The sequence below is a fragment of the Dama dama genome, chromosome 6, assembly GCF_033118175.1.
Source record: "Dama dama isolate Ldn47 chromosome 6, ASM3311817v1, whole genome shotgun sequence".
NCBI classification, from domain to species: domain Eukaryota; kingdom Metazoa; phylum Chordata; class Mammalia; order Artiodactyla; family Cervidae; genus Dama; species Dama dama.
The window spans coordinates 24526533-24541483 of record NC_083686.1 but is presented as its reverse complement, the minus strand read 5'-3'; the positions used below and the strand labels follow the sequence as shown (position 1 = coordinate 24541483).

Here is a 14951-nt window from a genome sequence, read left to right as displayed (position 1 = left end):
TTTTAACAGATGGGTTAAGACTCTCGACTGGGTCGTGACTCAGTTTGAAAATGGATCTCCTGAAACGGGAGCCCAGGCTAGGCTGTGTCTGGGACTGGCGAAGGCAGAATCATTCTGAGAGTTCTCAGAATTCCGAGTAGTGTTACCCAAAGGAGATTCTCCTTGTGGGTCACTTAATAAAACTTTCCATGATTAAACAGATTTGGGGGGCTCTAAGTTAATCAGCTTAAACAGGTTTTTGTTTTGTTTTTAAACTAAAGGCCTTTTCACAGCACTTAAGACAAGCTGTGGTTGGCAGACTAGTTACTGTCCAGTCAACCTGGAACCATTTAAGAAGTACAGAGATCGCTTTGCCTTCGCTGGACATCCTGAGCCAGCATCTCCAGGAGTGGAGTTTAGAAAAGTCCAGTAAAACCTGCCCAGGCAATGCTGACATGCTGCAGGGCTTGGGAGCCCCTGCACTCTGGGGCTCTCCTAAAGAGAGGTCAAGGTCACACAATGCACTTTCCTTTTGTTCTTTAAACCTGGGATCCCTTCTTTTGAAGATTTCTTGAAATTAGTGGTCTCTGGAACACATTTTGGGTCGTGTTTCTTGGTAGTGTTTCTGTAATATTGGCTTGGCCAACAAGTTCATTTGGATTTTTTCCTAACATCTTAACAGAAAAACCCAAATGAAACTTTGGCGAACCCAATGGGTGTCCCACTGCTTGTTAGGAAAGGGAGATGTATTCATTATCTTAAAATCAACAAAAACTGGGTTCCCTCCCACAATTTAATAGCAGGGACAAGTCATCCTCTGCCTTTGGCAATTCTTACCCAAGTAATGGTGTTGAGTTTATTGGAAGCTAGCAAAGAAAATCAAATTTTAAAATTATTTTGTACCTTTATTATCCATTCATTTCTCTTATCGGTGGCTGTATAGCTTAAGTGTCAAGTCCAAATATTGCTGTTAATGTTGGCTACGCTTACTTTTTTGTTCTAAGATAATGTGAAAGCCAAATATATCTCCAGAAACTTGAAACTGGTAATTGTCCTTTACTGGGTAGTGTTGATACTCTTGAAGGCAGGAGAACTTATTTTTCAGCAGCCAGTAAAAGCACTGACTATAGAAATAGAAACAATCCTAATTAAGACATTTGTTAAGTATGTTGCTATTTTCCCTCCTCCCACCCTTCACCTGTATGTCCTTTTTCTCCTTCAACATGGACAAGTGTGGATGCTGGGGTGGCTCTGCATGGAGCCTGGGGTCATCCACAGGTGCTTTTCATTTTGGAACCGGCTCTATGGATGAAATTGGTCCCTGGGTAAAGGTGGACAGTTCTGCAGACTTGGGTTACTATAACAACTCTTGTTCTAGGGCTAGTTCAAGCTAGAAATAATAATTTACCCACAAATGTTTCTCTGTTTGTGTGGGTGTCTGTTTTTCTAAGTTGTGTCACCAACGGTGCTTTTTCTGTAAATATATTTGTTCTGATTTGGAGGTGAAACAGTCCGTGGCATTTTCTTTAAAATATCGGGCCCTAAGTTCTGTAGACAGTCAGGAGGTGGATGAGGTTTAAAATAAAAGTAAAACTCCTCCCTGCTCTATTTACAATTCATAATATCACTTGAAGAGTAGTAATTTTCTATAATATCTTTAAACATAGTCTTGTCTCTTTAAATGGTTCACTGAGTCTGTTTTCTAAACTGGGGGTTGGAGGGAGCTGAGTGGGGGAGATGACATTTATCCAGCACTAATGTTATGTCAGATGCTTTCCTCGGTCTACCCACATTCACCTCCCATAATCACATCCCCGGAAGGCATTGTATCCACATTTATGTAGAGGACATTGAGCCGAGAGGCTGTGCCCTTCCTCAGATCGGTCAGTAAACTGCTGTGAACCCCAGATCAGCCGATGGCTGATGTGGGCTCTAGTGCCCATGCATGTCTCTCCCCTCACCCCCTCCACCTTCTAAAATTCTGATCATGTCTTCAGTGACCGCCTGGTACTGATCTGGGAGACACTGGCCCGCCCAGGCTGCCCCTGTGAGTATGCACAGCAGACGGCTTGGTCAGTAAGAGACATCCCATTAATGCTAGAGGCTTCCCTGGTGCCTCACTGGTAAAGAATCCGCCTTCCAATGTAAGAGACTCGGGTTTGATCCCTGAGTGGGAAAGATCCCCTGGAGAAGGAGAAGGCAACCCGCTCCAGTATTCTTACCTGGGGAATCCCATGGAGAGAGGAGCCTGGCGGGCTACATACAGTCCATGGGGTCACAAAAGGATAGTGACTAAACAACATCAACGTTAGTGCTATACTGTGCTTACGGCCACATCTCTGGTTCCTATCTGCTTGTCTTTCTGATCCTCACATAATTAAAAAAAAAAAGATGGTGCCATTTTATGTGTCCCTGAACCTGGTAAGTGGCAGCCTTATCTATTTTGAGGAAGCAGTTGGGTAGAAATTGTCTGAACTGAAATTTCTTATCATGCAACTTCACAACACTGTCCTTGGCTTGTGACTTTTGAATAGTCTTCAGGAGACATATGAAGCAAAAAGGAATGAATTTCTGGGAGAACTTCAGAAGAAAGAAGAAGAGATGAGACAGATGTTTGTCATGAGGGTGAAGGAGAAAGAAGCTGAACTTAAAGAGGCGGAGAAAGAGGTGAGCCGTCTGTCCTGTGTCCAGGGGAGACACAGAGGAAATAAGTACTTGATACATGTATTGTATCAGAGGAGTGGCCTATCAGCTTGGTATGAGGAGTAGGACAGCCAGTCTCATTCCTGTTTCACAGATGGTAACACTGAGTGTCCTAAAGATTAAGGGGTTTATTCAGTCACTTACCTACTTAGTAGCAAAGCCAAGACTAAAGCTAGATCTTAGATCTCTAGGCCTGATCCTAAAGCCCTTGTAGTTCCACCCAGGCCAGGGTAACTGCTTCCTAGATTTCTTTTTTATTTCTTTAAAACAAATTTTTTAAGCACTATTTATTGATTATATTAGTTTTATTTTGAGAAGTTTCTTAAAACACAAATTAGAGCTTTTCGTCTATCACTGTTGATATTGAAGTTCTTTCTAATAATTAAACAAACACACTAAGTCATTACCAGTTTAAAATAGTTTAAGCACACAAAATCTGCCTAAAACTGCAGATAAACATATATTTGATTATATAACCATATATGCCCCTATTATTTAAATTAAACCAAGAACTTAATTTAGTTGCCACTAGATTAATGTAGTGTGGAAGCTTTTAAGATCACTTAATTAAATGTAAATGTATCCTTTTTATTTACATTTGTTTCTTATACATAATACCCTAAATATACTGCTAAATGTATGCATAGTATATTGTAAAATAAATAACAGTGAACATTTTCAGACATTCAAATTATTCCACATGGTGATGAGTAGTAATTTGTTTTCATCTTAAGTAATATTTTCATTACAGTAAGAGTTTTCACAGAATTCAGAATGAAGGAATCAGTTCTCTTCAGATTTTACAATGACCCAGTTCTTTAGCTAATATAGCTTAATGAATATTACTCATTTTCTCCTGTTAAAAGATAAACTGAGGTATATTAAAATTTATAAGAGTGTTTGCATGGACATCAGTTGGAATTGGGCCCCATGGATTTCTAAGTAACACTTATCCCACTGAGAGAAAGAAATAGGTTTGCCTTGATGGTAGATAATGAGAAACCTAGAGTTTACTTAAGTAGCTAAGTACTCAACATAGTTTTGCTGCAGAGAAAGGAAAGTTGAGCCTTATTTGCTGTTGGCTTTAAGTATCAAGTCAATGCTGGGTTAAAAATCTAGAATCATTCAGTAAGGACATTTCCCTCCATCCCTCCTTCCCTTTCTCTTCCTGCCTCCCCAACCCTCCTTCTGTCTCCCCCTGTTTTTGTTTCTGCATTATGATAATTTTCTAAATTCAATTTGTCAAGGCTCAGAAATTTCTCCACATGCTCTTCCTGTTTGAATAGTATGTATACATCTATCTGTAGTCATTATGTCAGTCTCTAAGTAAATATATATTACCTATTTTGAAAAGGATGAGAAGTAATGAACTACTCTTAACATCAGGTGAGTTTCTTACTAGGAGCATGGATGATTTTAATTTTCTTCTTTATGCTTTTTACAATGAATATGTATTTTATTATCTGAAAAACTGCACAGAGATTTCCCTTCGTCCTAAAGGATCCAAGTCTCAATAGAACACAGGGCTTCACAGGATGCTCTTCACACCTGCCTGGCTCAGCCCTAGATGGTACCCTCTGGGATCTGGACCACAGGCAGCATCACATGTGTGTTTCTGAATAGACGCAAGCAGCCTTAGACCAGCAAGCATCCCAACCAGCAAGCATCCCAGCCCCTCCCTCAAGCTTGTTCTCTTCCTCTCCTTTCCAGCTCCACGAGAAATTCGACCTCCTCAAGCGGACGCACCAAGAAGAGAAGAAGAAAGTGGAAGACAAGAAGAAGGAGCTGGAGGAGGAGGTGAACAATTTCCAGAAGAAGAAGGCAGCCGCCCAGTTGCTCCAGTCCCAGGCCCAACAGTCTGGGGCCCAGCAAACCAAGAAAGACAAGGATAAGAAAAAGTAAGCGGGTGTCACCCCCACGCAGCGGGGCTCTCTAACAGTTTATTCCTCTTGCATGTCTCTACTTTCCCCATTTGCAGACTGGAAACTGGTCTGTTACCAGAAAGATAAAAGCAAGTATTTTCTCTACAATGCAGGGGAGACGATAAAGGTTTTTAAAGTATTTCTAAAGGGTACACAAACGCTCATGTCTAAAACTTGACCACACGATCAAGCAATCAGGACTGGAGTCACCTGTCATCTCCAGTAACATCTTCTGCACCCACACTAGGACTCTCGAGAAGACAGTGTATTTCTCTTCACTACTCTCTGGAGACAATCCTCCTGGCTCTTGATGAAAGAGCATCCTAAAATTATGATTGTTAGAATTATTTTTCTATTCTCTCTTGTAAGGCCTGAGAAGCCAGTTATTGACAGTCTTGTTCCCAAAATGAAAGATTCAGAAGAACTGCCAGTGGCTTCTAGTTTTCCTCTGAACAGGATGATGAATTGTTTTATTGTGAAAATGAAATCAAAATGCCCATCCCATTAAGACACTTCCACCAGCTCTCAAGACATACCTGTATCCACACACACAAAGAAGAATTTTTTTTAATATAGCCATGATTTAATGTGCCGAGGGGTCAGACTCTGCTCCTGAGTTGTCACTCCCTATGATATTCCAACAGCAGTGGCTTGAAGCCAGTGGGAGATTGGGGCCTGCCTTGAAATTCTCCTGTGTTTTGAAGCATTATGGCAAATCACCTGAAAGACTCGAGGGTGCCATTTTATGACAATTATTGTCGGTCTGACAGTAAGCACAGTAAGTTACCTTAGAAAAAAACCTTAGTGGCGGTTGGGTAGGGAGCCCATGGGTACCACCCTCCTTTGTTTAACATGCAACCCTCTGAGGGCAGCAAGGAGACAACTCGGAGCGTGTTTCAGGATTTCTGCTCTCCACACTCAGATGCTAAGGTGCCAGGGGAGAGGCTGACAACTAAGTAAACACTCAAAACACTAGAGCAGGCAGAAAGTTAGGTTCTTAGACGTAATATGGCAGACAGGCTGGAGCCTTCGTGGTCATCGAGTCTGATCAGTGGACAGTGAGCACGGTAGTGAGGTGTTCACTTCATCTCGGTCGATGTGCAGACTTGCCTGCCCAAGGAATATTGTTATGTTGCCTGTGGTAGAAACCAACATGCACTGCTCCAGTGACGTGCAGAGAGAGTTTGCAGTTCTCCTCTGCAGACCTTGACTTTCCACGCTCTGAGCCAGCAAGCAACGTGTGAAGGGATCAGGGAGCAAGCAGATGTTCTAAGCAATAGAAGGTAGTCGGTGTAGGTGAGCTGTGGCGTTGAATGGGGTTGGTACAGACCCAAGTGATGGAAGGACTCCAGGGGCTGAAAATTGAGTCGTGCTGGATTAATCCTGAGCCTGACAGCTGCCTAGATTATAATCCAGTTGAAGAACGTGCTTTGTAGTAGCTCTACACGTTGGGGGCAGTGTCGGTCACCAATGGTGATGATCCCCATGCAGAGTCAGAGATTAGTGATTCCTTTAGGGAAGACACAATGAAAGCCGTTTGGCATCATACCCTTGTTGATCCAAACCAACCCAGGATAAAAATAGGGTGTGTGTGTGTGTGTGCGCATGTGTGTGTGTGTGTACACATCTATAGGCATGAATGAAATAGAAAAAAGCTGCTGACTCATGGTTTAGGTAACTCAAAGTCAAGTTTTCTTACCCTGAAGCACAAAGTGCGTAAAGGTACACGTTTTAGGACTAAAAATGTTTATAAAAGACCAGCATCGTTCCAAGGATATCTCACTTATACTGGATGTGCCTTTAAGCAATAAATATTCCAAGAGCTGATCAGCATCGTGCCTCCATGTTCATTAACGTGGAGGAGTCTATTAACAGACTTCTCCGTGTAAGGAGGTTTTTCTTATCCTTTAGAATGTTTTAGATTATTCTTCCCAGCCTTGGGCCTTAGCCATGTATAATGCTTTTCAAGTTTATGTGAAGTGTGTGTGAATTCTATTTTAGCCTTATTTATACATTCTCAGTTATTATTAATGGAGTTAGACTTAATTTGGTGTGCAAGAGTCACCATATTTTGTGCCTGACAATAGCACAAACTTTTTGGTAACTTCTTCTAGGCGCTTAAGCTTTTCCCACTTTCCCATTTGAACAGTGAAAGCAATTGCCAGTTGGAGGCTGGAAGGGTAAAAGTGGGGGGAAAAAAAATCACTTCTCTTACTGCCAGTGGAGAGTGTTGGTTAGAGAGGACCACAGACAGACAGTGACCAGGGTAACGAGGACAGTACTTTGAAAATACATGGGAGGCTCTTTCCTCCTTGTGTAGCTAGAGGAGGTGCTGGAGTCGCCATACATGCCGCATGGGAGCTGTTTGAGGGAGAAAATTTAAAAAGAGATGCGTGTTTATTCACCTGCTATGCTTCCACCTCAGAGCTTAACTAAGTTTTTCTAATAGTTTGAAATTCTTTGTTTTTTTTTTTTTTTTCTATTCTAATGACACGCTCCCTCTTTAACGTAGGTAAGGCTTTGTACTTCCTCCTTGACCTGTAGTGGCATGAGATCATATAACATGTCCTAAGATTTCAGACAAGGTAGAACTAACCCTGGTACTGCCATTAACTGGACCCCACCTCCTGCCATCTCTGGCCACCAAGTCACTTTCCCTGCTCGCGGCTACACCTCAGTGGTGGGAGTGCCCGAGGGTAAGTTGTTCCGTAGACAGTGTTCATCTTTTCTGAAAACTTTGCCAGCCGGCAGTTTTGGGGGTTTAAAGACGCATCCATTCCAAAAAGAAAGTTTTAAAATCTCATTTTAAAACTATACCTGGCATCTGATAATGACAGTTTACACGATCATCCACTCATTTTTTTTCTTTTTTAAAACATATTTTGAATCTTGCTAAGGAATGAAGTTGCATGTTTTGGATTTGCCTAAAATTAGACGTGTGGATCTTGAACTTGGCATTGCTTTATACCCAAGAGGGGGAAGGCTCCTGGCATTGCTGTAGCTGTAACCATATAATGATTGTCCTTTTTTTTCCCCTCCCAAGTAGATCGATAGCATGTCCTCCATCCACTATATTCCAACTGCCAAATTATTTGTTCAAAGACGTTTATTGTATATTTATTTATTCTCTGACTCTAGCAGCTCAGAAATGGAATTTTCAGCTCCTATTTAATACTGCTGTGATGCCCAAATCTAATAGATCATGGTTTTGTGTTATTTGAGAAAATGAAAAATCAAACCGCAAATCTTTCCAGTAGAACATGTAATGGTTTCAAGAAGTCACTTGTGAATTCCGAATGACCTGCAAATGGAAACTAACCATGTGTTCTTTAATTCAGTATTAAAATTTTGCTTTTGCTTGTCATGTAGTATATAGCTTACTCAAATTTTTGGTTTTAATTTCTGTCGATTCCATAATCATTGCATGAGCATTCACCATCACCGAATGCTGGTGCTGGCGCTCCTAATTTTCCTTCTTTTAATTTATTATTATTTCTAACTTTTTTGTTTTGTTTTTTAACTTGCAGTGCAAGCTTCACATAAAGCCTGGCAAGCCAAGGATGGTCCGCATTCACCTGCTTTTGCAGTAATATTGTATCTCTGCCATCTGTGTCCTTTTATTTTGTTTTATTTTTATTTTTCCCCCCTCCCCAGACACCATATAACTATTAACTCATTTTGCTGAATGTTGTTGGGTGGTGGAAAATGAGAGAACAAGGGAGTCACAGCAAAAGCTATGTGCAGTGGGACTTTGTTTCTGGAAACGCAAATGACTTGCCGTTTATGCCTGTTCAGAGTGGCGGCAGCAAGCATGCCTGTCCTGTGACTCGTGTGTTGCTTGGGATCAAGGGAAGGAGGCTAAATTCCTCCATGTACGTCTGACAGGAAACTTCTCACCACCTCAGCAGCTGAACTGTAAACCTGAATAGCCCTGACAACTTGCTTTTCTTGATTATTCATCTCCATGATGGAAAGGCTCTGAACCCCTTCTGATTCTTCTCCTCACCTGCCCCAAACCAAGGTAGCTTTGTATGTAGGCAGAACGGTGGGTGGTAAGCTTTACCTGACTTTTACCCTTGCATGGATTTTTTTTTTATTACTATAATAACATTATTTGGCCTGGATTGTGGGTCTGTTCAGACTGGTTTGTCTCCTCTTATGGCTTTAAAAACATGTCTGAACCCCTACCTTAAGTCCTAGCCAAATTGGACAGTAATAAGAAAACTGATTATATTTACTTGTGTCAGGGCAGCCTTGGCCCTCTCACAGATAGCCCTCTCTAAGGCTGATCATACAACGTTCTTAGTAGAAGAGTCTTCTTCTAAGATTAATGGGCTTTCTGCAACCTGTTTGCTACTAACAATACCCCATCTTTTCATAAACACACCTAAATCTGCTCTCAGTAGGCTGAGGGCGAAGGCCTAATGAATGACTCCAGGATATCAGTGCTTCGAATAACATTTTTCAATAATTCCAAGGAGAAATTTTCCAGAAATATTTAAAATAGAACATTTGTTATAAACTGTATCATCTTGCAGCACAAGTTTGAGGAGACTTTGTCATTTTAAGATAGAAATGGGAAGGGACATAACACAAACCCATGAGTCAAGAAAGCAGAAATCCAACTTCACCTCCCAATGTCCTTGCATATTTTGATATGTGGCCAAAAGAGGGATGAAGGAATAGGACATCTGGTCTTTCAAATCCAGTTGTCTTGAAGGAATGGCCTCACCAAGACTCGCTCAACTGCCCTCTTCGTTTAAGACCCATCGCCCCATCAACAAGAATTAGGAATTAGTCACATTTCAGGACATAGACTACATATGCCAGATTTATATGGAAAGGAGCATACCTAATTTATTTTCTATACTTTTCCTTCTTGAGGCTTATCCTTTCAGTTTCTTAGTTATCCCCCCTCCCCCCATAAAAACAAAACACTCTCAGCTTCTCTCTGACTCCATAGTCTCCAGCTTCTTACTTGAAAGAATAATATTTCTTATGAATCTGACCCTTCACCCCTGCATTTTCCTTTTGGCCCTCCCTAGTCATCCATTAGGTGGGCTTCCCGAGTGGCTCAGATGATAAAGGATCCACCTGTAATGCAGGAGACCCAAGTTCAATCCCTGGGTCAGGAAGATCCCCTGGAGAAGGGTCTTCATTAAGTCATATGTTAAGTCACACATTAAGTAAATAGAACACACATACACACTTAAAAAAAATTTTTTTTTTTTAAATAGTCAGCCTCTAGTTGATTCCAGTAAATTTTTCAACCTTCTCTTTATCCTCAATGACACTCTTACGGGAAAGAAGGAATGGGCTTCCATGAACTGATTTAGACTTAATTAGGCAAAGCAAGGAATCAGTTTTCATGGATGCTCAAACTAAGCTGGGATAGAAACTGCCAACCAGAAGCACCAATAGAGGTATAAAGACAGGCTTTAGAAGCTCCTGGATCAGTGTTTTTGCTTTTGTTTTTGAATGATTCTAGTCTGAAGCTAGCTGTGCCGCAGCCAAACGTTAGGTGGCATGCTGATTCTAACCGTGGGCTGAATTTGCTCAGACGCTGTGCCCCAGACAGAAGCTTGAATACTAGTGCTGTATGCTTGTTCCAACCATTGCTTGTGTGCGCATTTTTGTGCCTTGTAACAGGAAGTACACTTCTAAATCCTAAGAATGCGTCCCTTGAAAATAACCATTTTACATGCATCACCTAAAGCCTTTTTAAAGTGAGCCCAACCGTGAAATGCATCCAGCTGACTTTTTGATTCCAAGATTGTTGATTGATTTTTTTCCCCCATTAAATGTTTCACAGAAAAACTCATGGAGAGTCAGGGAATAAAAACTCAAAAGAAACATATAAAAGCTCTCTTTTTTTTTTTTTAAAACTGCGTTGCTTCTGAACTTTTTTCTGCCCCTGCTCCCTGGCCCTGTTTGGTTTGTTATTGCTGCCCTCTCTTTCTGTATCTGTGCCTTTTTTCACAGTAGTCCTTGGCTCTGCACGGAGTAAATGATACCCTCAAATCTAATTGGATATGCTTTCGCCTCTGCATGTAAGTACAGTAGTAAGAAACCTTTGAGATCTTTTTGGCTTTTTAATTAGAGAAACAAATGGGATAGGTGGAATTCTTTTTTTTTTTTTTCCTGGATGGGGGTAGGGAGGTATTGGTTTGAGTTGCCTTTGTTTTCTTTTTTTTTAAAAGAAAGAAAACTATATTTTAAATGGCTCACATTTATCTCTTTTTCACAAGAAACAGAGATTTGACTTTTCCTTGGTGTCAGTGTGGAAGTCAGAATTTATTAATCCCAGTCTGTGTTCTACATAGCATTGTGGGTTCACTGGATATTATAGAAGGTCCTTGGTTCTTTTTTGTTGTTGTTTTTGGTTGTGCCATGTGATCTGCAGGACTTCAGTTCCCTGACCAGGGGTTGAACCTGAGTCCTCAGCAGTGAGAGCGTGAAGTTTTAAGCACTGGACCCCCAGGGAAGTCCCAGAGGGTCCTTGGTTCTGACTGTGTAAGTAAAGCTACCATGAGAAACTACTATCTTCCACTAGAGAAAAACAAGAGAAAGTTTTTCTTTCTGTTACCCTGCCTTTATGGCGGCTTAGTTTTTTGGTGATCCTGGTTTAATGATCTTTCCCTTGTGCTAACTACTACCGAGGATCACCTCTTTTTTTTTTTGCCAAGACAGCTCTTGCTGGCCCTTCCCCAGATCTTTCGTTCAACCATTATGACCATGCTTTTGCTTCTTCTGGACTTTAGATACCTATAACAGTTTTAAGAAGGATGTGCTGGAAAAGCATTTATGAGAATTTATGGGCAGTTGAGAGACTACCTTTTCCCAGCTTAGGCTCTTTATTAATTGGTGAAGGTTTTGTCCAGAAAGGACGCCTCAACCAGGGAACATTAAACATCATGCTGGGCCCAGGTTACTCATCTTCCTTCCCTGCTTTGTGATCTCACCAGCAATAACACCTCATATCTTGTGCACCTCAAACAAATAGACTTGGTTTCCTCACTTTCTTGACATATCCATCAGTGTTTCATAATACAGACTGTTGAATCAGGTTTCCAGCTGTTACCGACTCATGTCATGCCGTCTCTGTGTGGTCCTCCCAAAACTGTGCATTGAGACCCCTTGCTTTGCCATTCGCAAGTGTCTGAAGTTGTCAAGTCTCAACTTCCGGAAGCCTTGGTTCCATTGACAGGATACACATGTGCCGACTCTTTAGGGGGAAATGATGACGTACAAAGTCTAGATTGTATGTAGGTATGAAGGGAATTTTTAAAATAAATGGAAGATTAAGCTGTGAACAGCATTAGAACTTTGTCTATTCCTTAATTTTAAAATATGCTGATATGCCTTAAACTGTAGTTGTAGATCATTGTCATTTTGCTGTTGGAAAATAACCAATGTGTTTTTAAAACTGTTGTGTAATCTCCTTTCCATGTTAATGCAGAATTGTCATATATGTAAACTGCATGTTAGACACTTGTCTTTTTTAAAAAACTAAAACAATTGTATTGGTGTGAAGCATATCATTTTTTTCAAGTATGAAAGGAATCCCGTAGCAAACTTGCTCGGTCATTTGGTGTCTGTGGAGGTAGGAGCGTGGTGGACAGGTAATCTATGCATATATCACTAGTGCCAAGAACATAAAGTGGGGGAAAATATATTTTTACCCAAACACTGTGTGCCCTTTTGTGAGTTCTTTTTAGTCACTGTTTGATATACAAATGTATACGTGTTTATAGTACTGGATAAAAGAAATAGGGATGAAAGTGTCTCATGCTTTCCTGCTTTGTCTGGACTTCAAATGCTACCATCTGGGCAGCACCAGCTCCTCCAAGACGCTTGCCACGTGGTGTTCTGTACTTCATACACCGTCTCTGCCACCCTGTGTCTCCCATCCCCATCCCCTTCTACCCCGATTAGCACCCCACTGCCCTAGCCGAGGCAGCCTCTGCTTCCTCGGCCTCTGGTGCCAGTTCTGTTGCTGCTGTTTCCCACCTCAACTGATCATCCCTTTACTGACACACCACCGTTCTTTCAGTCTGTTGTAGAGAAGCTCCTTTTTTTTTTTTAAAGCCTTTTAAGAATCAACTTTGAATCTGAACCTTTCTTTTTTCTCTTCTGTAGCTTCTTCTTTATGTAACCATCCTGTTGACAAGCCCTACTCTCTCCTAATGGACATAGAGCATTAGAAGAGCAGGAGCTGTCTGTTCACACGTGTTGGGGAAGAGTTACCTCATTTCCACCATCGCCTCCTGTTCTTTTAAAGTCTGGGTCAAATATTGCACTGCTGTTTGTATTTGTCAATGTCTGTTTACAGACCACTGCCCGTAGTGGTTACTAAAATGACTTCTCATCACCAAAAACAGTAATAATAATACTCCTTAAAAGGAAATTGAATGAAACAGAGAACTCGGGCCAAAACCCAAAGTAGCCATGTATTGGGATCTTGCTTAGCTGTCATGTTCTTGAAGCTGCTGACCCAAGAACTCACGGACTGAAGACAGCCTGGACCTAGTCTGAGGGTCCACAAACTTGATCTCATGTAAACTCCAGACCTCTGTCCCATGAGCGACCTTCTGAACAGTCCCATCAGGACCCTCAACCATCCATCAGGTCATAAGATTGGGGCAACAATTTTCCTTCCTAGCTTGATGGGTTGTTTTGAAGTTTGGGGTATTTTTCTAAACATTTGATATTGCATGAACAAAGATGGCTGCAAGTTTTAAATTTGGAGTGTTCTATTGATACAATATTTTTATTTTTCAGCTGACCGTCTGTCTGCCTCTTGAGAGAGAGAAGTGGGCATCCTTCCTTTAAATTCAGGAACCATTGTTGTTTTATTTGACTCTTTCTGTTACCTGCATCCTATATATAAGTTTTTGGGGTTTGGGATTCTGTTTTGGGGGAAAAAAAAATTTTTTTTTTTCTACTTAGCCAGTTTGTTTTTATGTATTGATTATTCAGACTTAGTTTTGGTATCAAAATTATGCCAATTTTAAGCTCAAGGGGAAAGTTAAGTGACATTTAAGCCACAGAATTGTGTTTAAGATGCTCTCCTCATCTCAAATACAGCAACAAATCCCAGTGCTGTCACTGGGATTTTGACCTGCAAGTCTTAATCATGTTTAAAATGTGCCAGTGTTGGGTAGGTGATTTTTCTGCCTCTGGGACTCAATTTATATTTAAAGGTACGTTAAAATAACTTTCTGGCCCATCCTTGCCTTTTTATTTATTGTGAAGCTCTTCTCTACCACGTGTCCAGAGTTTTTGTGTCCTGGACCATGGAAACAAACCCCCAAGTACATATCCCGTCCCAGACAACAGGAGCGTTGTTAACAATGGTTCTCATCCACGCCTGCCAGTCAGCCAGGTGGTTTTCTCCACTCTTGTTTGCCAAAAGAGAAAAAAAAAAATTTGCTGAAAACTGTAAAGTACACCCACATGCAAACACACACTTCTGGCGGTTGAGTCAGTGATTTCTCATGCTGACTCATTTGTGATGGGCTGGATTCAGGGCTAGGTTATTTTGTTAGCAGTCACCTCTTAGCGGCAATTTTTGTAGTCGAGGTGCCATTTCCAAATTCATTTCTATTTTAAAGCATGAACATGCAATTTTTCTACCTTTTCATTTCTTGTCAATAGCTTTTGCTTCCATCATTTTTCAGCCCCATAGCAGATGGATATTGGTTGCATGAGTTGTATTTGGTAAAGATCCTTAAGAGAGTTCCCCCCTTTATTTAAGAATGATAAACGTATGCTTTGGTTGAAAGGTGAAATGATGAAGCAACAGTGCCTGCCTCTTGAATCATTTGATTCTTGGAAAGAGGTCATTTAGTCCAATTGGATAATACTGGCGAGAGGCTTCCTTTACTTAGACACTGTTATTAAATGCAATAAAATCAAGTTCATCTGAGCCATTAAATAGTTAAAATATGAGTCGAGAGTCATCCCCTCCATATTACACTATAATCTGCAAGGATAGACATCTGCTAAGATGTGATCAGTGGTTTGACGGATGGATGGGTGGGTATCAACTCCTTAACTGATGCTACAGTATGACATATTATCAGTCTTGTAAGTTGAACACAGACATCCTATTGTGTGAAACCACTGTGATTTCTAAGCACAATAACTGGATTTATTTTTAAGTTCCTTTAAATATTTTAATATCAACTTTACCCTGTCACTCATTTTGAAAACATTTTGCATCAGATTGTAAAGACATTTTTTGAGCAATATTTAAAACTCAAATTAGGCAGTATTTTTGTCCTTAAGTAGGGAAATGTGTAATCTATTTCTGCTGTTCCCCTTTTAGTCCTCAGGCTAGAGGAG

The 14951-nt window shown here is 40.8% G+C and overlaps 1 protein-coding gene across 3 annotated transcripts in view; it reads left to right on the top strand.

The window, feature by feature from the left end:
* Nucleotides 1-13821, top strand: part of SEPTIN11 (septin 11) — a 93468-nt gene extending 79647 nt beyond the window's left edge. The window contains exons 8-10 of one of the 3 annotated variants that reach the window (XM_061145747.1): nt 2514-2646; nt 4393-4580; nt 13386-13821. In XM_061145747.1, the coding sequence (XP_061001730.1) occupies nt 2514-2646; nt 4393-4580; nt 13386-13389 (325 nt within the window). In that variant the 3' untranslated portion in view covers nt 13390-13821. Of the gene's footprint in view, nt 1-2513; nt 2647-4392; nt 4581-8131; nt 12128-12743; nt 13347-13385 lie in introns of those variants that run through there. The other 2 variants (XM_061145746.1, XM_061145745.1) reach the window with 2 other exon arrangements.
* The last annotated feature ends 1130 nt before the right edge of the window (nt 13822-14951 follow it).